The sequence below is a fragment of the Euleptes europaea genome, chromosome 4, assembly GCF_029931775.1.
Source record: "Euleptes europaea isolate rEulEur1 chromosome 4, rEulEur1.hap1, whole genome shotgun sequence".
Classification (NCBI taxonomy): Eukaryota; Metazoa; Chordata; class Lepidosauria; order Squamata; family Sphaerodactylidae; genus Euleptes; species Euleptes europaea.
In genome coordinates, this window is record NC_079315.1 from 94,866,958 (window position 1) to 94,890,849 (window position 23,892).

A 23,892-nucleotide genomic window follows, 5' to 3' on the forward strand; every position below is an offset into this window, starting at 1 on the left:
AGGGGAGGCTGAGTGGGTCTCAGCCCCCGAGCATTTTAACCCACGGCTTTTGCCTACACTTGTGCGAGGAGGCGGAGTAAAACAAGCCCCTTGCCAAAGTTTTGCTTTTTCCCTCTGTTTCTATTTTATTAAAAAGGCGAGAGACCTTGACAAACTCACCAACAGAAGAGCTAGGGAAAGCAACTTTTCCAAATCCCCCCTCCTTATTGCAGCCTATTCCCATGCCTCAGGGTATCTTGCCTAAAAGGTTCGCCTCAACCTCCTTACCATCGATTTTTCAGAAGTTTTAGAGGCTGATGAGGGAAGGTGCTGGATATGCAACCAACCCTTGTATTTTGTATGAATCAACCCATTTTATGCCACCAGTATACAATGTCATCTACAGCTTGGCCAAAAGATAATCATCACTAAAAGACTATGGGAATCCAGGGGGGGCTTGTTGGTTTTTACTGAAAAGCCCATTTCCAGGGTGAGACATCTCAGCAGATCTCAGAACAGGATTCTGGCTCACTTCAGACACAATGTGAAGCCATACCTTATTCTACTGTGTGAAACCAAAATTTGGCTCACATACAACCCTAGTTTGGCAAATCCTACTTTCAGAGCTGTTTCTCTGTCTTCTAATCCTCTGAACCATACACACACACACACAAACCTCTATGAGTCAAAGAGAAAAAACAAAGTTCAACTTTTATCCCACAATTGTGTGTGTGTTGTGCCGTCAAGTCGCTTCCGACTCATGGTGACCCTATGTATGAAAGTCCTCCAAAATGTCCTATCTTTGACAACCTTGCTCAGATCTTGCAAACTGAAGGCTGTGGCTTCCTTTATTGAGTTAATCCATCTCTTGTTGGGTCTTCCTCTTTTCCTGCTGCCCTCAACTTTTCCTAGCATGACTGTCTTCTCCACAATCAGCAACCGTATTTCACTTATTCTGCTATTAGACCTTGACTTGCACGTGGGTGGCAGCAAGACGAGGGTGTGCAGCAATGGCACGGTACAGATCCTGTTGGCAGTGGCACATGTGACAGGGAGGAGAAATGGACCTGGGCAAGCACTGCTCCTGTTGAATCTGGAGCTTGCAGCCTTGGATCAGCCAACAGCGATGGAACAGAGATGTAGGTCTCTCACAGTCCATTCCTGAAGGAGGGGCTGAATGCTCTTAGGAGCTGGTGTGACCCCTACACCGGCATCTGTGCAACTTGTGCTGTGCAAACTGGCACAGCTGCCGCCACAGTGCCACTTACACCTGCCTCTCTGGACCAGGGTGGCAGCTCGGCCCTCGGACGCTGGCACAGCCTCCCGCCGGCATTCTCCTGGCCCAAGTCCTCACACTGGCGTCCCGGGAAGCATTCCTGGGGGTGGAGCTGCCATTAGGCAGCTTCTTAACCCCTTTCAGCCAGGGGAACACCCCCTAATGCAGTGATGTTGCCGCATCACCTTTTTGGTGGCGCAGCATCGATGTTTGGTGGCGCAGCACCACTGTTTGCTATGGGGACTTTCCCCCCATTTTCAGGTTTTTTGAAATAAAAAACCCTTTTTTCCCTCGCTGCGGCTGCGAATCCTCATTGGAGGTGCTGTCCCCGGGCGCTGCAGCTTTCAGGAATGGGCTGTGTGTCCTGCTCTATCATAAACCAAAAAGAGCCAGCCTTGCATCTCAGCAATAGCTTGACATGGTGAAACAAGCAAAGCTTCCTTTGATTGCTGCACATAAGAATGGAGCATGACAGATTCCCTCACCTTTAAGAAGAGGATGAGAGACAGTACAGGGAAGCTGCAGTGAGTGAAAGGTGGTGAAAAGCTATAAGGGCTTCAGTATCTGGGTATCTCTCCCTAGACATCTCTGCAGCCTAGAGAATGTGAGACATGGCAAGGGAGGATTAAGTCAACACTCTACATATATAATTTTAAAATTAAATGTACCTTGTAGACTGTGAACCATGTCTAGAAGAACTGGTGTAAGGGTCTGATTATATTCATGGAAAATATCAATGAAGAGCACTTCTGTGCAAGGCTGAAAAAAAGATTGAACTGGTTCACGATAGAAGTCAAAAACAGATTTAGCAAGTCAGTTTTAAAGATAAAATCCTGATAAATCTACTAAATAAAAACCTCAGCATGCCTAGGGGCACGAAGCTGCCATTTGGTGTCTCAAGGTCAGTATTGCCTACTCTGACTGGCAGCTGCTTCAAGGTCTCAGGAGGAGGTCTACCATATCACCTATTCCTTGATCTTTTTAGCTGGAGATGCAAGGGATCGAACCTGGGACTTTCTGCATACAAAGCAGATGGTCTGCCACTGAGCAAAACCCTTTTCGAATCTCTCTAGTCTATATATCTAATAGTGACGTGTGACCTCTAGCTGTGGATATCCAAATCCATGGATTGGGGCCACACCAGCCCTAAAAAGGTTTTCCTGCAAATCTGGAGGATCCCCAAGTTTGCAGAAAAATCTGAAATCTTAACAAAAATAAATAAATTACTATGATTCTGCAATGGCAGCAGCCATTCAGAGCTGCTCCAGCTGCTGCAGTGGGCGCTGGGAACTGCTTTGGGTGCATCTGTGGCAGTTGCTGGGAGCTATTCTGGGTCTGGTTGCAGTGGCAGCAGCCACTGTGAGCTGCTGCGGGACACTGGGAGCCACTCTGGGCTAATTGCAGCTCCCAGACACTACCGCCACTGGGCCCGAGCTAAGAGGTAGGTGGTGGAGCCTGGAGCTGTGCGGACTCAGTGATGGACAGGGGGAGATGGGATTCCCCCTCTTCCAAGTCTCACCCCCCACACACACACTGAGCCGGGAAGGAAGGAGACCTTTCCACCACCTCCATTGAGCTAGCAAGCCCGCCCGCCCACTGAACCGCCTGCTGAACCTTCAATCAAGGGAACTGGGGGGCGTGTGAGTCCTTGCTGTCCCCCCCCCCCAAGCTGGCACCCAGGGAATTGGATGGGGAGGCACAGCACTGCTTGCTGCCCGCCCCCCCAAGCTGGCAATGAAGGATCTGGGTGACAGCAGCGATGGTGTGGGGAGCAGTTCCCAGTGCAAGTATTGCGGGGGTTCCCAATTGTCTCTACTATTGTGGTCCAACAAAAATTCCAAGCTTTCTGTAAGCAACTTTCTTCTTGCATTAGCACTGTTTCATGCCATACTTATAGTAGCAGACAGTGCAAAGGGTTAAAAACATACAGTTATACACGGTTAAAAACATACAGTAGAACTGAAACTGGAAAGGGAAACAGAGGAAACCTGAGTGTTGTCATGCGTACATAACATGCACAGAAGCATGTGGCTGCCCTCACAGATGTGTTTGGCTCTAGTCCTAAAACACGTGCTTTGTCTTTCTGACATGAACAAGTACCTGATTCAGGATTTCTCTCCGATACTAAACACACTATGCTATTTCTCATCATGATTCTACACAAGTATCATGCCATGTCAATTTAACACAGAGCGTACAGTTTTTTAAAAAACATAATTCTGCTGTGCTGACAACACTACCCTCTCCTTCCCTTCTTCTGTGCCAAATCCCAAGAATACTGGGAAGATGGAATGTTTTATGGTGTGGATAACTATTACAGGCCATTCCTCCTTCTGTTTTGAAGATTTTGTAATTGCTGAAAAACAGGTGCAAAACTTCCCAACTAGAGAGAGATCATTCGAGATGGCAGGGGCACATCCTTTGGGCTGCATAGTGTCCAGGTGAAGGGAAATTATGACATTAAGGCCTAGCCATACCCAGAATGCTCTGCATGAACCAAAGCAGTTAGAAGCATTAATGAGCATCAATATGCTCATGAACCTTATAACACCTATTAGTTCTGTAACATCCTTGTATGAATAAACAACAGCTGGATACAATTGTGGGGAACTGAACTTTTCCTCTTAACAATAATAGTACTGTCAAGAGGTCAACTTGACATTTCTGCCTTCGGTCAACCGGAACTGTGCCACTGGGAAAAATATGAATAGCTTTGGTTTAGCTCTGAGGTTTTGTAACAATGGAATGTTGTTTACATATGCCTATATAATGCTAGGTTGCCTACTAATGAGCTGAGAGAGATTTTAGTGACGACCTCTGGGTTGACACAGCCTCTCTCCCATTTGCACAGATGCTGTTGTTTATTTATGAATACTGTTTTCATATTAAACTATCTATCTTGATTTCAAAATATCTCTGAGAGCATTCTTACATCCAGCTTGATTAAACTTGGAGATCCCCTATACAGCTTCCTGGTATGCCTAGAGTTTACCAGGAGTTGAATGCTTTTGCCAGTGTAAGGGAGTGTTATAATAGCACAGGAAAGTACGTCTCTGGATCTCATCCTAAAATGTGTTTAAAAGACAGCAGTAAGGTTCATTTCCCTGCCCCCCCTCCCCCATATATCTACTTAAATTATGTATGGTTGCTTACCCTCAGACTGTATTTCCAAGAATCTCCTCCTGTCTCTTCCACAGCTGCAACATACATACAAGATGACAAGTTTTACATCATAAGTATCCAATATTTTAAGACGGTTGTAACTAGTGATTCACAAACTTGAGTGCAGAAGCTCACAGTTAAACTGAAAACTTGTGATTCTGGTACATAAAAATGATGTAGTAGCTATTAATAATTATGCCAGTTGTTAACTTGTACATTATTTGTAGATATTCCAGAAAAGGAGCACATACTGCATAAGAATAAATACTTTGATAATGCATAGTTTCTTACTGAAGCCTTCTGGATCCTCTTCCCACATTGTCAGTTCTTCCTCAGTTAACAGAAAATAGTGAGTAACCAATCGCCTGCAAATCTCCATTAATGTTGGATATGTGAAGAAAGATGCCTTTATCTTATGAGCTTCAAGCGTTTCAGGGCTGCTGTCTGCAACAAATATTTCAACAAATAAATACACAGCGGCCAATATTTTTAAAAAGTATTCCAGAAGTGACTTATAATTGGGGAAAGAGCCGCATTACCTTCCACGTTTTTGGATGGCTTGTAAGCATAGTTTTTGACAATCATCTTAATCAAATTCATGCACTGGACAATAAATCGCTCAAACACGACTCCTTCACCAGCCTCTGTGAAAACATAGCTTACAGCAAATTCCAGTGATCTCTGAATCAGAGAGGTGAATGAAAAAGGATGTTGGTCCAAGAAGTCTAAAAGCTAAAAGTCAAGCGAGAGGAGCACAAGAGGGTAATTATAACAGCAATACACATCCGAAGCCCAATCTCAGTGATCGGGTGACTTGAAATCTTACAGAAATAGTCATTTATAGTGACCCTTGATCTATTAACTTCTTCTGCATATTTGTTCTTTTGTTTGATAATATCAACCATTTTAGTACCATATGACAAGCTCTTGTTATTTTTTCCTCTAAACAAAGTAGTCAATTTCTGAATTTACTCTATAATTTCTCTTTGTTGGTTTATATTTTTCAACCATAATAAAATCATGTTTTTTAAAAGAAAAAAAATCTGTGACCAGTTTTACCTAACATTTAGGGATTTATCCCATGTCATATTAATCACTCACATTCACAATAAACTCAGATTCTAAACAGTTATTATCAATAACCAGTTATTACTATAATTACAAAAAAATAAACAGCGCATTTTGTTTACAGATCATGCGAGCGGCTAAAATTTTCTCATCACTTGAAACAGGCATCAGGCATTTGGAGTTTCACCTTCCTAGTGAGACGGCTCCACTTTGTATTAACAGGCTGTTCTGGAATTAGGCTTATTAGAGTAAGGTGAACAGCTTTTCAAGACAGATAGCTTGATGGAAGAGTTGTCACATCTGAATTAGGCAGGCCACTCAAGGCAGATTTAGTGAATTTGCTGGCTCAAGTGCCTAGCTCTCTTTTTTTTTAAATCCTCATGCTCTCAGAGAAAATTTACAGGCAGCACTCTGCCTAATTGTTCAATAAAGTCAGCCACCTTCTACGTTCCAGCATTCTAGCAACTGATTACAATTCACTATAATGACTGTCAAAAAGCAAGTAGTGAGATCCTGTTTCACGTTTCCCTGCATTGTACTGAACAATGAAAAAGGAGACAATCAGGATTTGTGCCTTGTTAATTATTCAGAGGGAAACTCGTGCTCAATTGAGTATGCACCCTAAGCTTTCTTCCCAACTACCACAAACCAAAGGAAATCCACAAAAGCATTACTAATTTAGGAATGATAAAATGTACGTTTTGCACATTCAAAGGATTTATTTCTTTTATTCTTAATGCACATATTCCAGGTCTGAAATTTATTTCTGGAAGGGATAGGACTTGCTGGAGAGGGGGGAGAGAGACAGACTGGGGATCATTAAAAATCAAAGCAACTTGCTTGTAATTTTTTTCGTATATCCCTTCTTTTTTGTTCTGTGTTTAATTTCTAAATGTTTCCAGTGGTAATTACTAAAAGAACGTTATCTTGCTTTTCAGGCTCAAAGGATCCTCAGAAGAGCTTACAGCCACAAAAATGCATTCAAAAAAATCAAATACATACACAATTAGGCATCCCCCGATTTGGGGGTCTTGGATATAGCAACCCTCTCGTCCATCTCTCAAATTCATCTGAGGAACAGGAACAAGAGGTGATAGATGGGCCAGGAAGATCAACAAGCACTCAGACCTCCCTGAAGCTATCAGAACAAGGGTAAGGACCCCTGTCCTCCCGCCTGATAAGACCCCTCGATTTGATCCTTAATCCCCTCTTAGTAGTTTTGTGGCACATCCCCTTATAAGCCTAAGTGAGGGAGGGATATCAAGGATGAACTCAGAAAGTTCACCCTGGTCTGCCTTGTCCAAGGCACATTCTATCATGGAGGCAGGTTGACAGTAATATCTATGCCCCCAACTCCAAGATACACCAAATACAAACATATCCCTTACTTCAAAGGATGTTCCATCGAAGGAATAGGAACCATCCATGTTTAATGGTCAATCACCTCTGATTTGACCATTGATCAAAGAGGACCAATATTCAATACACTTGGGGTGATTTATCAAGAGGCTAGTTTTATCATTGTTTCTCACTGGGTTCTCTGTTATTACTCCACCCTGGAATGCCAGAGGTCCCCTCCTAATCTGCCCACCAGATCTACGCAGTAGTTACCTTCAAACTGCCCAGTCACGTTCAAACGTCATTCCTTGGACCGATCCCAATCCTGGGAGTGTGGGGTCCCAGGCCCATCTATGGGTTCTTGTCAAAATAAGGACCAGCCTGGTCCGGTAAAGAGTATGTCAGGTTCTCTCACCACCTGGATACCCCGGCAACTGCCTTGCAAGATACCTCTCCTTTTCTCCTTCATATTCTGCCCCTCGGAATTCCACTGAACACTCTTCACTCCCTGCGCAATCTCCTTTGTATACCACGGATCAGGTAGTATCACCCACCTGAACTTCCTTCCCTCCTTTTGGTCCTTTCCCCAATCTTAGACCATCTACAGTGTGTGTTTGGGAATGTGAGGGTGGTTTAGGATGGGTGTTGTGTAGTTTTGTGTGGTTTATTTGTAGCTCAGCTCAGGTTATTAGTGATTAAACTTTGGAACATTTGGCATGTGTTGTCTCTCTCTTGGATGCTGCTCTGGAATAAAAACCTGGTATACATAGGTAAAAAAACCCTTGTTTATCCATCTGGAACCCCAGTAACCAGCTAATTCCCTTCTTTCTCTTTCTTTCTTTCTCTGGGTCCAGTTTGGGTAACACAAGGTTATGCAGTAAGTGAACTGGTCAATGGAGCTGAATAATAATAGCAAATGCTGTGAAGGTGAATAGTTAAGCAAGGCAAGAAAAGAGGAGGGCAGATTTTCCTCCTCTCCTGCAGTGCCAATGGAGAATGTAAATGCTTTCTTCTTAGGCCTTTTTCTTTGCTCAGCTCATATGCCCGAACCAAGTGATGTAAAGTTATGGCATCATTTTGTACTACAAATGACTAGCCCAAGCAACATATTAGTTTCAGTAAAGTTTCAATAACTTTAGTAACTTACCACTTTAGTAAAAAGAATTATAGTCTTTTCCAGACGATCTCTGAACACATTAACCACTTCTATATTTCTGCCTAGTCAATACAAAATATATTAATACGTTAATTCCGACTGCATTAAGTTTCACTTAAAAGTATTCAGTTTGTAAAGTCAATTAAAATTATTCCATATTAGCCTCCTAATGCACACCTTAATAGATGCACAGATGCTGCATCATAACAAATTAAAAAAAACACAGGAGGAGCATGACGGACACAAAACTAATAGACTGCAATTTAAATATCCCACGTAGTTACTGAGGCCTAGTGGCTAAGAGCCTTATCTAACAATCAGGAAATTCTCAGTCGGAATCTCACCTCTGCCTTGAATTCACTAGCTCACCTTAGGCAAGCTGCTCTCTTTCAATCTCATGCCCCATCTACAGTATGGGGATGATAATATCTACCATTACACATTGTGTGTGTAAAGTGCCATCAAGTCGCAGCCGACTTATGGCGACCCCTTTTTGGGGTTTTCATGGCAAGAGACTAACAGAGGTGGTTTGCCATTGCCTTCCTCTGTATAGCAACCCTGGACTTCCTTGGTGGTCTCCCATCCAAATACTAACCAGGGCTGACCCTGCTTAGCTTCTGAGATCTGACGAGATCAGGCTAGCCTGGACCATCCAGGTCAGGCCATCCATTACACATTACACTGCTAATATGTAATATGATGCTTTACTGCATTGTACTACAGTCTTTTAATATAGCTTCATTGTCTGCATTAGTATGTTCTCTAATTTAGTTGGTTCTATGTACTGTCCTGTTCTTACTGCATTAATTTTAGTTGTAATTTGCCTCAAGTCTCACAGAGAAAAGGGGACTACAAAGGGAATAAAGAAATACAGTTTTGTTGTAAGAATTTTTAATGCCTCCTATTAAAAAACCCTTCACTTAAGTAAAAAACTACAATAGCATGATTAAAAGTCCTAGAAGTCACTGGTGTGCTGCTTTCCCATACCCAGTAAGTTTTTTTACACAGGGAAACATTTAAAAATCTGTTCACCACCTTCATTTGGAAGTCACACAGTCCCTTCTACCATGAGTATATCACCTTATTTCCACCTTATCCTACTGCATGTGCAAACCTAGGTCTCAGTTTCTTTTAAAAAAAAGAAGTATAGAAAATAGCAGCCAGGATTCAAAGATCCCAAATAATGCACAGAAGTCAATGCTCAGAGATTCCTGGGCCCACCCCAAAGATTCTGTTACAGATATGGAAGTATTTTGTGAAACTGGGAGTAGCTTATGTTCTACTCCTCATATAAATGACAGAAAAGGTCATTTTAACAATCATTATAGCAAACTGTTCAAGCAACAATAGCAAGCCATGGCAAACTATTCAAGGCACAGAAACTAATTCTGTAACATAAATGAAGAAACGGGAATCTGTTCACATTAAACAGAAAATAACAACACAATGCAGTTGTGTCCAAGTAGGGAAAGTCACCAAGAGATTATATGAGATTTAAATGATGATTTCAAAACTCATCGGTTATCTTTCAGAGAAATGCTCTAAGAGATATGCATTATTTTTCTTGCAGTATAGGCAGATAGAAAGTTTGTGAACAAATGATGTATGTCAGTGGCAATAATTAATAGGAGAAAAATGCCTCTTTTTCGCTGGGTATTAGATGGCTTTGAGGTTGACCAAGTCAAGGAGTTTGTTTACCTTGGCATTCTGTTTTCCCATAACCTAAACTGGAATGCCCATCAAAAAGCAGTGTCCAACAAAACTAAATCTGGGGTTGGTGCTATTGTCATCTTTTTTACACCAAAGGTGGCAAATATATTCCAGGGGCTATTCAGGTTTTTAATCTGAAAATTACCCCAATTAACCTCTTTGGTGTTGCCATCTGGATAACAGTCATCAATGAATCTTTAGATCGCCCACTGCTTCAGTTCTTACGAAAACTCCTAAATGCCCCTCGATGTGTTGCTGGCATTACTCTTCGTTCCAAGTTTGGCCAAATGTCACTTGAAGCTAGGGCGTGGTTGGCCGCCTTTAAACTACACCTTAAACTGTGCTTTAGCACTGAGAGGTTCCTAGCTTCTCTGAAGCATGACTCTTTTAAATCCTCATGGCAAAAAAACTTAGATGAGAAACTGTCGTTGTTGGGCTTCTTGCAGGATATGTTATTAGATCTTGGGAAAACTGAAGCTTTTACCAAAATTAAAAAGCGCATTAAAGAGCTTGGTTATAACAGCACTACTTTTCATGCTCGTCGCGTCTGTTCATCCCAGTTCTTCAGAATACCCCCTCCACGTGGTCTGCCTGCCTATACATATTATCTGACAACTCCTCGTCTCTCCAGAGCTTTTTGCTTGGCTAGATTGAATGCTAACCCTTCTATGGTAATGCAGGGCAGAATTCTGAATATACCATACTCAGACAGGATATGCCCTTGCTCTTCTGGCTCTATTGACTCATTAGCCCATGCCCTTTTGGAATGCCGCTTTTACGAGGAACTTCGATCGCACTATATTTCCCCCCTTTTAATATACAAATCCAATGCCTCTGTGACTGACATAATGCCTTTTTTACTAAGCGATAGAGACCCTAAGGCTACATTGTCAGTGGCAAGATTTGTTTCAGTCCTTATATCCCTCCAACACTAGATATATGCTGCTCAAGATCAATTGATCAAGGAGCTTCTATGGGATAAAAGGAAAGTTATTTTGTTAAGAAGCATTTTGTCATCTGGCAACAGAAACCAAGATATATTTTACTACTGAAGATGCAGCTCAGCTGTTAAGACTTTTGTTAGGATTCAAAACATAACGCTAAAAGGTGAAAATAAGCCTTAAAATACTTACTACATTCCAAAAACTGTTTTAACCGCTCAAATACTGCATGTAGAAATCCCTACAAGATGTGAAAACAACATTTAAAGGATAGCAGGCACAGTTAACTATATCACAAGGAGCTATATTTTCCCCCCCAAAAAAGTGAAACTCATTTCATCAGTTCATTAAGGGCAGAAAGCAAGCAAAGGAGGAAAGGGGAGCATGTGCCACTGCAGAAGCAGCAGAGTGAAAAGGTACCAGACAGGTAGGTGAAAGAGTAGTACAGGACAAGTAGGAAGCATCTGTAGAACAGGACAAAAGTGGGCAGTTCAATATGGAAGCAGGCTCAACTGTTATTTCAATTTAAAATATTTAAAGACTTTATATAGTTTACTATGCTAATGAAAACCCACCGTCAACTTTCCTAATTTTTAAGCTACTTACATTAAGACAACAATAAGGAAACATTTAAACAGGCATAATAATTCAAATCTCAACAAGTTCATATAAAGTTGCCTTCAAATTTAAACAAGCCTATATAGTGAGCCCCCTGTTCACATCCCCTTCTGGATGCTGACTATCATTAGTTTATTTTATTATGTTTTTTTACTTGTATTTATAGCTCGCCCCTCCCCCTGCACAGCAGGGCTCATAGCTAAAAACTTACATTTAAAACAGAATTACACTGGTGGCACTAAAGTGGAAGTCATGCACAAGCTCCAATAGTACTCCCGGCCTAATTACAGCTACAGACTCAGACACTGGGAGCAACACACAACTAGCTAACCAAGCTGGTATGGTATAGGCCAAAAGACCAGATGATCAAACAACGCATAATAGTGTATGGGGTGTGTGGGGGAGGTGCACAAGGTCAAGGACAGCTGACTAGGGTTGCCAGCCTCCAGGTAGTAGCTGGAGATCTCCTGCTATTACAACTGATCTCCAGCCGATATAAATCAGTTCACCTGGAGAAAATGGCCGCTTTGGCAATTGGACTCTATGGCATTGAAGTCCCCTCCCCTCCCCAAATCCCGCCCTCCTCAGGCTCCGCCCCAAAACCTCCGGCCGGTGGCAAAGAGGGACCTGGCAACCCTACGGCTGATGGATTTACTGTATACAGGTTGAGTATCCCTTATCCGGAATGCTTGGGACCAGAAGTGTTCCATATTTCGGATCTTTCCATATTTTGGAATATTTGCATATACATAATGAGATATCTTGGGGATGATATCTAAACACAAAATTCATTTATGTTTTATATACACTTTATACACTTAGCCTGAATGTAATTTTAAACAATGATTTTAAATAATTTTGTGTGCATTGACTCATCAGAAAGCAAAGGTGAAAAAGACTTTGGTGTGCTCCTGAGGGCCTGTGAGTAATACCTGCATGTTGGCTCAAAACTTCTGGTTTTCAGGTCATGCCAGTTTTTGGATGTCCGGTTAAGGGATACTCAACCTGTACCTATAGCAAATATCCTACCTTGGTTCTAAACATACTCGATCAGTCTTCCAAGCATAGCTCTTCCAAACATTTGCGCTCTAGGCAGCCTCAGCATTTCCCCTTTCATCAGAGGAAATTCTTACAGACATTCATATTAGCAGTGAGAATTGTCACAGTCCCAATTCCAAAGATATTTAACGACATTATTTAAAAAAACGTATTTACAAAAATTAAGCATGTGTGTTGCTTACCATGACCTCTACGTTCCGATGAGGCTCCACAAAGCCATGAACGGTCAATTTGCGAAGCACTGAAAAATGAAACAACATTACTGCCTCAAAATAAATAGGTCATTTACCTGCAACTGATGTTCATTGGGTGACCATCTGTGTATTCACACTGATGGGCTTTGCAGCTGCACAGAGCATCAATCTCAAAGCCAACTTCCAGATCTAGCTAACTTTTAGGTTAAAAAAAGCTTTGATAGTGCATGCCTGAGCTTGGCATAATTTCTATCCCCTTTCTTCAGCAGGAAGACGTAAAGGAGGAGGGTAGGGTTGAACATGGTGGATGCGGGGGGACAAGTGGTACTGTATATCCCAGCTCGGTGGTAAAGACCCAGCTGTTGTTGGTGATAGCTTCCAATGTTGACAGATGGTAATGGAAGTGTGGAACAGCTGGCAAGGAGGAAAAAAGCAAACATCCTGACTGAAGGCTCCCAGTGACTTACGACACTGAGGGATAAACTGAGGCGTAGGAAAGGAGGCCACAGTTAGACAGAATATGGAGAAACGGAATGGTTTCCAATTGGCAAAGGTGTCAGACAAGGATGTATTTTATCTCCCTATCTCTTCAATCTATATGCAGAACATATAATTAGGAAAGCTGGATTAGATTTAGATGAAGGTGGAGTGAAAATTGGGGGGAGGAACATTAATAATTTGAGATATGCTGATGACACTACATTATTGGCAGAAAATAGTGAAGATTTGAAACGACTCCTGCTGAAAGTTAAAAGAGAAAGTGCCAAAGCAGGACTACAGCTGAACATCAAGAAAACAAAAGTAATGACTACAGGAGAATTACACAACTTTAAGGTTGACAATGAGGAAATTGAAATTGTTCAAGACTTTCTATTTCTTGGCTCCACCATCAATCAAAAGGGAGACTGCAGCCAAGAAAACAGAAAGAGATTGAGACTGGGAAGGGCAGCCATGAAGAAGCTAGAAAAGATTTTGAAGTTTAAGGATGTGTCACTGGCCACCAAGACTAGATTAATTCATGCCATCGTATTCCCTATTACTATGTATGGGTGTGAAAGCTGGAAGTGAAGAAAGCTGAGAGGAAGAAAATAGATTCCTTTGAAATGTGGTGTTGGAGGCGAGTGTTACGGATTCCGTGGACTGCCAAAAAAACAAATCAGTGGGTTATAGATCAAATTAAGCCTGAACTGACCCTAGAAGCTAAAATGATTAAACTGAGGCCGTCGTGTTTGGGTCATGTCATGAGACGACAAGAGTCCCTGGAAAAGACAGTCATGCTAGGAAAAGTTGAGGGCAGCAGGAAAAGAGGAAGACCCAACAAGAGATGGATTGACTCAATAAAGGAAGCCACAGCCTTCAATTTGCAAGATCTGAGCAAGGCTATCAAAGATAGTACATTTTGGAGGACTTTCATTCATAGGGTCGCCATGAGTCAGAAGCAACTTGACTGCACTTAACACACCACACACACACACACACACAGGAAAGGAGGAGGATTTGCTGATGTTAGTAGAGGACCTATGAGGTGAAGAGCAATCCAAGTTGGGGAACGGCCTCTTCTGGCAAGAGGATCTTTGGGGTCTTGTAGGTGGTGGACGTAAGTTAAATGGAGAGAGCAGTAGAGTTTAATTTCTGTACCCTCTTCCAGCATGTCATCAGTCAGTTTCTCTGAATGCTGCCCAATTTTCTTAGCTCCTCATCTGCAAGCACAGAGTGGAATTTTGCTTCCCTTTGTCTTTGGAGGCTTCCACCACAAAGGAATTTGGGGAGTGGATGGCCAAAATAAAAAGTTATGCTGTTCTTATTGGCTCTTCTACAGGCTTTCAAGTCATTTTGATGCAGAAGGTATAGAAGCTGATGTTTCCCAGGAATCTTTCCTCGTCTGAAGCAATGCAATGCAAGAAGCAATGCAAAGCAATGCAAGAAGCACTGGCGTTTGGGCATCCAGCATCCATGATCCCAAACATGGATCCTGAAGTTCGAGATTACTTTATTACCAATCCCATTTGCACCAGCTGCTCTGTATACATTCTCACATCTTCATTTGGGGAAGAACACCTTGCATCAGTCACTGACAGGCCACGAAGAGTCTGAAGCATCATGAATTTCCTCCTTGGAATACAGGAAGAAGAAAAGGTGCCTCTGTCTACTTACAGGAGGAGCTTGGTCCAACACAGACAAAAACAGACACCAATATAAATAGAGATGCATGTACCTCCATTGGTACTAAGGATCATTTTATTGGTCCTAAAGGAAACAAGCATCAGATGTGGCAGGCAGAAGCCCACAGCTAATAGGATCAAGAATCAGTGTTGACTGTCACATAATGAAACCCAAGGCAAATGCTGGTCCTAAAGCTTACAGAAGCACATGGTGAATGATAGCTTTACGAGGCAGTCAAGTCCTGGTCCTAATTTCTGTAGTCCTAATTTCTGTAGTACTGCTTTTCTTACTCCCAGTAATAGGGAAGGCAATTCGGAGAGATTGGCTCAAAATGATCCCATGGATCTGGACTGTACTCATGATATTGAGGCTGACAACATTGACTCCAGGAACCAGATGGTGAATGCCTGGAAGAGAAAGGTTATCAATAGCAGTATGAGGAACTATACTAGGACACATCAGTGGAGGTGCATCAGAGTGCGGAGATTGGAGGATATTGTGTCTGGAGTCTTCCAAAGTGCATTCGGAGAAGGATCCTACAAGTTAAATTGACTCTTAGCAGCTGACTGTGTTCTCGGGATTGGGGTGATCTTGAATCCCCTCCAAGAAAGGTTCCAGCGGTACTGAGACCACATCTGCTGAAGCACACTGAGGAACATCCTCCCAAGAGGCTGGGGATGAGGCTGGGGGAGCGGATCTCTGTTAATCTATCTTAGGCTGATATTTCTTCTTGTGTTTTTTGTTCCTCAGTTCCAACTGTGATTGGACTTGACACTTAGTGGTCTGATCTGCTGCTCACTCAGTAACGAGGGACTTGGCATCAATGCTTCTGGCACAGAAAGATGTGACAGTAGATGGGTTTCTGTGTAGTTGATGCCAATTCACTGACAATTGTCTCAGAAGCTGAGATCACACTTTCCAAGGGAGTGACCTGGAAAAATCAGCTGTAAACTTCAGCCAGTTGGTACAAGTCTGTACTGTGCACTGCTGTGAAACACAGGAGACAATGACTGTGGCCATAGCAACTTTCCTCCGCACTGTCAACACTTTTAAGTTGTCCTTTGCGGTACATGTGCCAGGGCACCACAGAGAACTAGATCAAAAGAGAAGGGTTGTCTCTGGAGAATGTTCCCAAATACTGCAGTGGTGGAGAAAAGAAACCTGAGTGGGAAGGACGTGACTCCTCCTTCTCGGGCATGCACTGCTGACATTGTACCTCTGCGGGAAGAGGATTTTTGTGAACAAAACCTAGCTTAGAGACGTCAAAATTAAAGCTTTTCGCATGTGCAAAATCCATCAGCATGATGCACAAGACCATGAAGAAAAAGACTATTCAGCTCTTATATAAAAAGGTACTCATTGTTTATTATCCAACATAATAATACACTTCTGCTCCTTAAGAAGAAGAAGACTTGGTTTTTGTATGCTGACTTTCTCTACCACTTAAGGAAGAATCAAACAGGCTTATAATCACCTTCCCTTCCCTCATGTGGAGAAGTGGGGAATCAAACCCAGTTCTCCAGATCAGAGTCCACCGCTCCAAACCACCGCTCTTAACCACTACACCACGCTGGATACACTTGAAGTTTTAAATATTTGACTCCTCGCTATATTGAGATGGTTTTAGAATTCCAGTCATAAGAAATAAGGCTACTGGGAAAACAAAAAAATAACAACAGAAATCTTACAGAAGGCCATTAATATTTTCAAAAGACAACAAGGGATTTTTACCTACTATTTTATATATTCACAAAGCAGGAATACAATATGCCCTTTGTATTATTTTTTACCACAGGCTGCAGTCTCAAACAAAACGAATAAACAATTTAGAGCCAAGAGTGCTCCAAATGTTTGCAGAAGTGACAGTATTAGAATTTTAGTCGTCATTTTGTACGTTATCTCTGAAAAAGACCCAACGTTTTGAAAGACCTTACGTTTTGAATACTGCATGAGCTCCCTAAAACAACGTTTTGAATACTGCATGAGCTCCCTAAAACAATGCAGGAGAGAATTCTTCTAAGAAATTCAGCATACATAGGTGTACGTAACATGTAAAAGCATTTTTAATTTTTGCCTTTAACAAGGTTAGTTTTGCAGATACCAGACACAGACCTGTCCTGCTCATCATTTAATTTGAAACAAGTGCCTACAATAATCCGACCACACCAGCCCAGCGGCCTAGTTTGGCACAACGTATTCTTGATAAAGAATGAATTGTCAGACTATTCTGCCGCATAACATGAAGAATACATTAGCTGACGAAGCTGCAGTTTGCACTTGATGCTGGTGAGTCAGGAAGCCGGGGCACTATGACTTGTTTGTTTCTCTGCCAAATTCATGTGGCAAATAATAGAAGAGAAGTACGGCAGAGTGCAGTGAATAGTGTCAGAATTGGCCAAAGGAGATTACTGATGTTTGACGATCGGGCTCACTGGGTAGCCTTGGGCCAGTCACTAATGAAAAAATTGGAAAGCCCATCCCATTTAACAACTCAAGGAGAAATTCCACCCACAAAAAGTCTTGGATATTTATAGATATCCAATAGGATGATATACCAAAAAACAGATAAGCAGCTCAGGCTGCTACACTGTGCATGTAGCATACTTCCAGAGCCAAACACGAATGGATGAATTTTGAAGGCCACTGTGTCAGTACTTAAGAAAACCGTTTACACAATGCTATTTTAAAATCACTGGGTAAATCAATGTAAAATCAACGTAAATTTATATTTTGAGACTATATACTAAAGAAAAGCTCTAACTGACAAAAAGAAGCACATTGCTATTTTGCATCCCTTGTTCATCAGTGAGCAAACTGTATATAAAAAACTAAAGATGCTCTTGTGGAATCTCAGGATTGGTCACCAAACTCTCTAAGGAGTTAGGCGGCTTTAATTCTGAGCAACAATATCTGAAAGCCACTTTACTATACATATTTAGTTGTACACCAGCTTAACACGGTTTATTAATTACCTTTCAATGATAACAGATTTCTCTCTAATGAATTACTGATAGCAGTTTCATCTGCAGTACAAATCTGTTGGAGGAAGGTATCTGTATGGTGATTCCACAAGGAACAGGTGAAGCTATAAATTCCAGAGGCCAGCTGCAATGGAAGAAAAAAAACACAAATAATTTACTCAGATCTTGGTAAAGATAACACAAATTCTGAAAGTCTCTTAAGCTTCAAAAGAAGTTTGAAAGCAGCACCGAGAAGGGGGAGTTTTTCTTCAAACCTGCCTCCTGAGTCACAAAATTTGCTTCATGTTTTTTGGTGAAGTCTAATTATATATTTTTACAATTAAATATGAGGTTACTCTGGGGGACAGGAGGCACTACCCACCCAAAATCAGAGGATAGGATCCAAAGAAGAAGAAGAATTGGTTTTTATATGCCGACTTTCTCTACCACTTAAGGAAGAAGCAAACTGACTTACATTCACCTTCCCCTCCCCACAACAGACACCCTGTGAGGTAGGTGGTGCTGAGAGAGTGTGACTAGCCCAAGGTCACCCAGCTGGCCTTATGTATAGGAGTGGGGAGACCAACCCGGTTCACCAGATTAGAGTCCGCCGCTCATGTGGAGGAGTGGGGAATCAAACCCGGTTCTCCAGATTAGAGTCCACCGCTCCAAACCACTGCTGTTAACCACTACACCATGCTGGCTCCGAAGGCTAACATATGACTTGTTTTTTGTCTTTACTCCAAGCAGACTCAGAGAATGAATAATGGTTCCTTATGCCACGTGGCTGCTTTTGAAACTGAATTTCAAATCGTGTTTAAGGTTGGCAAAGGGGACCTGCTATTCAAATGGAAAAAAGGCATTCAATTTACTAAATAACAGGTAAGGCTTTTGCTTTATTTCATGTTCTTGGAAGGATGCACTTTCATATTCATGGTTTGCATTGACTAGACTGCAGATTTGACTGAATCATATTTACAGCTTTGCTACAAAACTCCCAATTCATCGTTAGTTCCTTTAATATTTTTTCATGGAATTCAACACACATTTAGGAGAAAATGGGGTGGTGGTGGTCACTATTTGCTGTCATGATCTGTCAGTTAAAACCTAACATTGTAATAGTGTTCTCTGTACACAGCACCAGTGGAAAGCTTCTTATAGCCGATTCAAAAATCATTTAAGATACAAAGTACAATGCAACCATCAGATGTAAAAAGGAACACGTCTTCCCAAATAAAGAACACTACCATGCAAAAAAGAAAAGAAAAAAGAGTATTTTAAAATGTCATCCCTAATTATATATGCACACTGCACAAAGCTGTCACACAACATTAATGTGATATTGAGCCACTGCAGAATGAACACTCCTTATCCCTAAAAAAGATTAGGTCATTAGATTCAGGATCCTTCTCTCAAGTCTTTCCTGCTTGTGCATCCTTCCCCCCAAAAGCCTCCATTTAAGGACCAGATTTACACCAGCATTAACCATGGTTAAAACTAACCAGGCTCTCGTCATCATCAGGGTTTGATAGCAGACTGCAAATCTGGTATCGTGCAGGCTCTCTTCCGATATTTCAAACAAAGCCATATGGGACAGTGGACCATTACAAAGAACCATTTTACAGTCATCTGGAAATTTTTATTTGGTTCTCAAATCAAAATTGAATTTTAAAACACAAATGATTCGAGCACATCCAGCCTGACACTGAAAAGAAACTTGCCTTCTCTACAACATAATTATATAAAACATTAACAGACGTGAATTTTGAACTGAATGTTTTGCTGAGCAAAATGATTTTCAGTGCAATCTTCTGCAGTTACTCCACTATGATCCCACTCAAATCAACAGGCTTAAGTCTGCATAGGATTACACCACTGTGTTATCAAGTGCCCAACTCACACTGTAACATGCACAGGACTGAAGTCGAATGCTGTACAGTCAGGGCCAAACTACAAGTTACATCTACCAATAATCACCACGGGGAACTGCAACAGGACACCGGCTGCAAGTTCCATGTGCAAACTTAATTCAGATTGAGACCACAGCGTTGGAGGAGAGGCTCCTGCTTGCCCGTGGATCCACTTCACACCCCCACACCACGGTCCCAATCGAAAAAAAGCCCCTGCAGAGCTTGTGAATTCGGTTCCCACAGGGAACCCACAACTGGCTTCCTGTTGGAAGTCCCCATAATGATCAGATGGTAGAAGTATCGTGTAGGGGTCAGTGTGGTGTAGTGGGTAAGAGTGCTGAATTAGGATCTAGGAGACCCAGGTTTTAAACCCACTCTGCCATGGAAGCTTGCTGGGTCACACCCTGGGCCAGTCATGGACACTCAGCCTAACCTACCTTGTAAGGTTGTTGTGAGGATATAAGGGAAGAGAGAAGAATGATGCAAGCCACTTTGAGTCACCATTGAGGAGAAAGGTGGGGTATAAATGAGTAAACAGCTTAGACCTCAGCACAGCAGTGACTAATAAAATGACACAAATGACACTCTGAACATCATTCCAGGTTTGAAAATCATACCAGACTGTGTGTTAAAACTATTTTGATGATGGATACAAAGCTAAGCAAAATGTAAGCTAATTAAACTTTCCCCCTTCCAAAAAGTTATTTAAATTACCATAAAGCATGGCAGGATGGAGGCAGATGGCTGTTAATTTACAAGTATTATGCAAGTATTTCTCAAACATAATCCCATTTATGTCTTAACACACTACCGTATATACTCGCGTATAAGCCGAGTTTTTCAGCCCAAAAAAAGGGCTGAAAAAAGCCAACTCGGCTTATACGCGGGTCAATACGGTAGGCGAGGGGAGGGGGGAGGGGGGAGGAGGGATAGAGGGAGGGGGAACTTACCGCCGCTGCCGCCGCCATCCCGCACGCCTTCTCTGCGGCCTGGGAGAGGCCTGCAGGGCCTGCCTGAGTGCAGGCAGGCCCTGCCGCCCCCCCGCCGCCCCCCCCCCCGCGCCTTCTCTGCGGCCTGGGAGAGGCCTGCAGGGCCTGCCTGAGTGCAGGCAGGCCCCACCGCCCCCCCCCGCCGCCCCCCCGCGCCTTCTCTGCGGCCTGGGAGAGGCCTGCAGGCAGGCCCCGCCCCCCCCCGCCGCCGCCCCCGCCCCCCCCCCCCCCGCGTCTTCTCTGCGGCCTGGGAGAGGCCTGCAGGGCCTGCCTGAGTGCAAGCAGGCCCCGCCACCACCCCCCGCCGCCCCCCCCCTCGCACCTTCTCTGCGGCCTGGGAGAGGCCTGCAGGGCCTGCCTGAGTGCAAGCAGGCCCCGCCGCCCCCCCCCCCGCCACCCCCCCCCGCGCCTTCTCTGCGGCCTGGGAGAGGCCTGCAGGGCCTGCCTGCAGGGCCGACCCTCGGCTTATACACGGGTGCCTAATTTTCCCCCATTTTTGGGGTAAAATTAGGCACCTCGGCTTATATGCGGGTCGGCTTATACATGAGTATATACGGTATTACTTTCTCCAGAAAATAAATTCATTTTATCCATTCTACAAAAAAAAAAAATAGCTTGTGTGCTATATATCAAAGCCCTCCCTCCCTCCCACCCAGCACCATGACCACGTGAGCAAAAACCCATCTGCTGACTTATACATCATGCTCCAGACTTACCAATTTCTTTGTACTGAAAAACTTACTGTGGGGAAAGGGGTTTCTTACATTATGTTCATCAAAACAAAAACTCTTCCATGGTGTTTTAAGATTTTTAGAGAAATTTTCAAAATGAAAAAAAGCTGTTCCAAAATAGCAGTGATATCTGCATTTTAACTCACAATATGTAATAAAATATGTGCTCTGGAAATTGAGTTAAAATAGAGAAGATTAAAAATAAATCACTTACTTTAGTCAGACTCAAGGCAGATTACTTCTGATGTTTCACATAAATTCCTAAACCACAGTTGAGAACAGCTTGCAAACTAAGATATGAAACTATGGGTCATAAACTATACTTTGGGTTCAAGGACTTCCTTATCCTTCCTTTCTTCACCATGGTTTGTTCTTTGCTCTCCGAAACAGATGGCAATGTGGTTCTGAGAGCAGAGAACAAACTTTAGTCCATGTTCCCAACAGGAAAAAACTCAATGGTTTACCAAGTGCAAGAGGACTTGCTCACATGTTACCTGTGACACCTGCCCTCCTGCACCTAAGTATGGAGACAGAATTATTTTCAGGTTTATGGCATCTGAAATGCAAGCTCTGTTTTGCTCTTATCCTACAAACCAAAATTCCAAACGGGGAATAGAGAATTCTTTGGAACCTAGTATGTAGGGAAAGCACAAACTATAATTTACCATTCTCAACCCAGAAAACGTCAAATAAAAAGTGAGTTCCACTACACGAAATAAATAAAATCTAAGCGCATCTGGCCTGACACTGAAAGAGAAATGTATCTTCCTACAATATTTATCTTGCCATGGGTAGAATTTCGGAGCGCTCAAGAGATTTCTCTCCCATGCTGTGTTCAGCATTAACAATGGTGCTAACAGGAGACTTTAAAGTTAATCATAGTTCCCTTTAAACTAAAGTCTGGAACAAGGTTCTGAAGCTGGTTTTAAACAGTGGTTTAAAGCTAACCATGGTTAGCATCAATCTCCTTGCAGACATAATGCTACATTATGTATAATACTGAATGGGAAAGGGATGGGAGAATTTTCTGGGAATGGGAAGGGGATATATATGCAAGGCTATGGTGCACGTTCAGACTTTTCTCATGGTTAAGAGATCAGGAAACATTACAACAGTATTTGGTCACAATCACTGTTTACTGATTTACAGCCCATTCCTTACCTTTTGGAGGCTGGGGACGGTGTGGCTGAGGTGCCGCCGCAGCACCTCCAAACCCGTTTCCGGCCACTGAAAGGCTTTAAAAAGCCTTTTGCCAGGTTTTTAAATTTTAAATGGGGCACAGGGGACATGAACGCCGGGGGAACCCCTTTCCTGGCCTCCAAAGGACTTTCGTCCTTTAGGCTCAGGAATGGGTTGTTTGTGTTGCAAAGGAGTGCATCGCCAAACATTTTGTCCACCAAGCATTTTCAAAGGAACGGCTAAAAAAAATTCTGTCAAAAAGAAACATCACTAAACTAACTGATTCCCTTCATGGGAAGGATCTGGAAGAATTTAAAACTACTTGGTCAAAGGCCTTTGCATATTGGGAAAAAAATGGCAAAAATGAATTTTACTAATATAGTGAACGAGTTATAGATACAATAGAACAATTGAATTGTTGATTATATGTTTAACTTTAAACTGCTTAGACACTTCTCCGGAAGTCTCTTACACTGGTGATGGGACACTTAATAAGGTGGGTGGTTGTTTGTTTTGATACCTTGATAATTTGTATTTTATCATATGTGTGTGTGTGTAAAGTGCCGTCAAGTCGCAGCCGACTTATGGCGACCCCTTTTTGGGGTTTTCATGGCAAGAGACTAACAGAGGTGGTTTGCCAGTGCCTTCCTCTGCACAGCAGCCCTGGTATTCCTTGGTGGTCTCCCATCCAAATACTAACCAGGGCTGACCCTGCTTAGCTTCTGAGATCTGAGGAGATCAGGCTAGCCTGGGCCATCCAGGTCAGGGCATTTTTTTATCATATAATGTAGTTATAATATGTATATTGAAGGTATCGATTTGTATTTTTTCTTTTTTGTTGTGTTTTATGTTTGTTTTGTTATAAAAATAATTTAAAAAATTATATAAAAAAAACATCACTGAGATTCCATGTTTCCGGTGCTGTTGTTAACTATCTGCTCTAAACTGTGGAGACCAGAAATACCAAAACTGCATGCTTGACGCAAGAAATTAAATCGACTTAAATGGTGTTCTACTGCAAGCGATACTTACATCGTAGAAAAGTTTCCTATCTGCAGCAAGCCGTTTTGATGCCAAAGTCTTTGTGACGTGATAGAAGGTAAGCAAAGCTCTGTGCTGGCGAAGATCATCCTGAATTTTAACAGATTCTACGAGGGTGGGGATGAGTTCTGGCCACTGCCGAGGGCAATCCAGCCGAGCAACTTTTGCTATCAGGACCGAAATCTGTGTAGCAATCTATAAAGACAACCACAGGAAACACCCAGAGTTAAGACAGCAGGCGTATATGGTCGTGCCCATAATCTAAAACAAAGCTAAGGATTATTAAACCACTGATTTCAGTTTTAACAGCCTTACTTGTCTGTTGAAATATCAACTAACATCTCAACAAAGTTTTATAGAGCAGGTGAATTTATTTTAAAAATCATGCAGTAAGAGCAAAGAACTTCCCCTGGAATTT

At 42.4% G+C, this 23,892-nt stretch overlaps 1 protein-coding gene across 1 annotated transcript in view; it reads right to left on the minus strand.

The window, feature by feature from the left end:
• Positions 1-23,892, minus strand: part of IPO11 (importin 11) — a 104,999-nt gene that overhangs the window by 73,911 nt on the left and 7,196 nt on the right. The window contains exons 4-12 of the mRNA XM_056848663.1: positions 23,466-23,669; positions 17,637-17,769; positions 12,490-12,548; positions 10,823-10,871; positions 7,971-8,041; positions 4,957-5,149; positions 4,709-4,861; positions 4,409-4,452; positions 1,924-2,014 (exon numbers count right to left, since the gene is read on the minus strand). Coding sequence (XP_056704641.1) covers positions 1,924-2,014; positions 4,409-4,452; positions 4,709-4,861; positions 4,957-5,149; positions 7,971-8,041; positions 10,823-10,871; positions 12,490-12,548; positions 17,637-17,769; positions 23,466-23,669 — 997 coding nt within the window. The remainder of the gene's footprint in view (positions 1-1,923; positions 2,015-4,408; positions 4,453-4,708; positions 4,862-4,956; positions 5,150-7,970; positions 8,042-10,822; positions 10,872-12,489; positions 12,549-17,636; positions 17,770-23,465; positions 23,670-23,892) is intronic.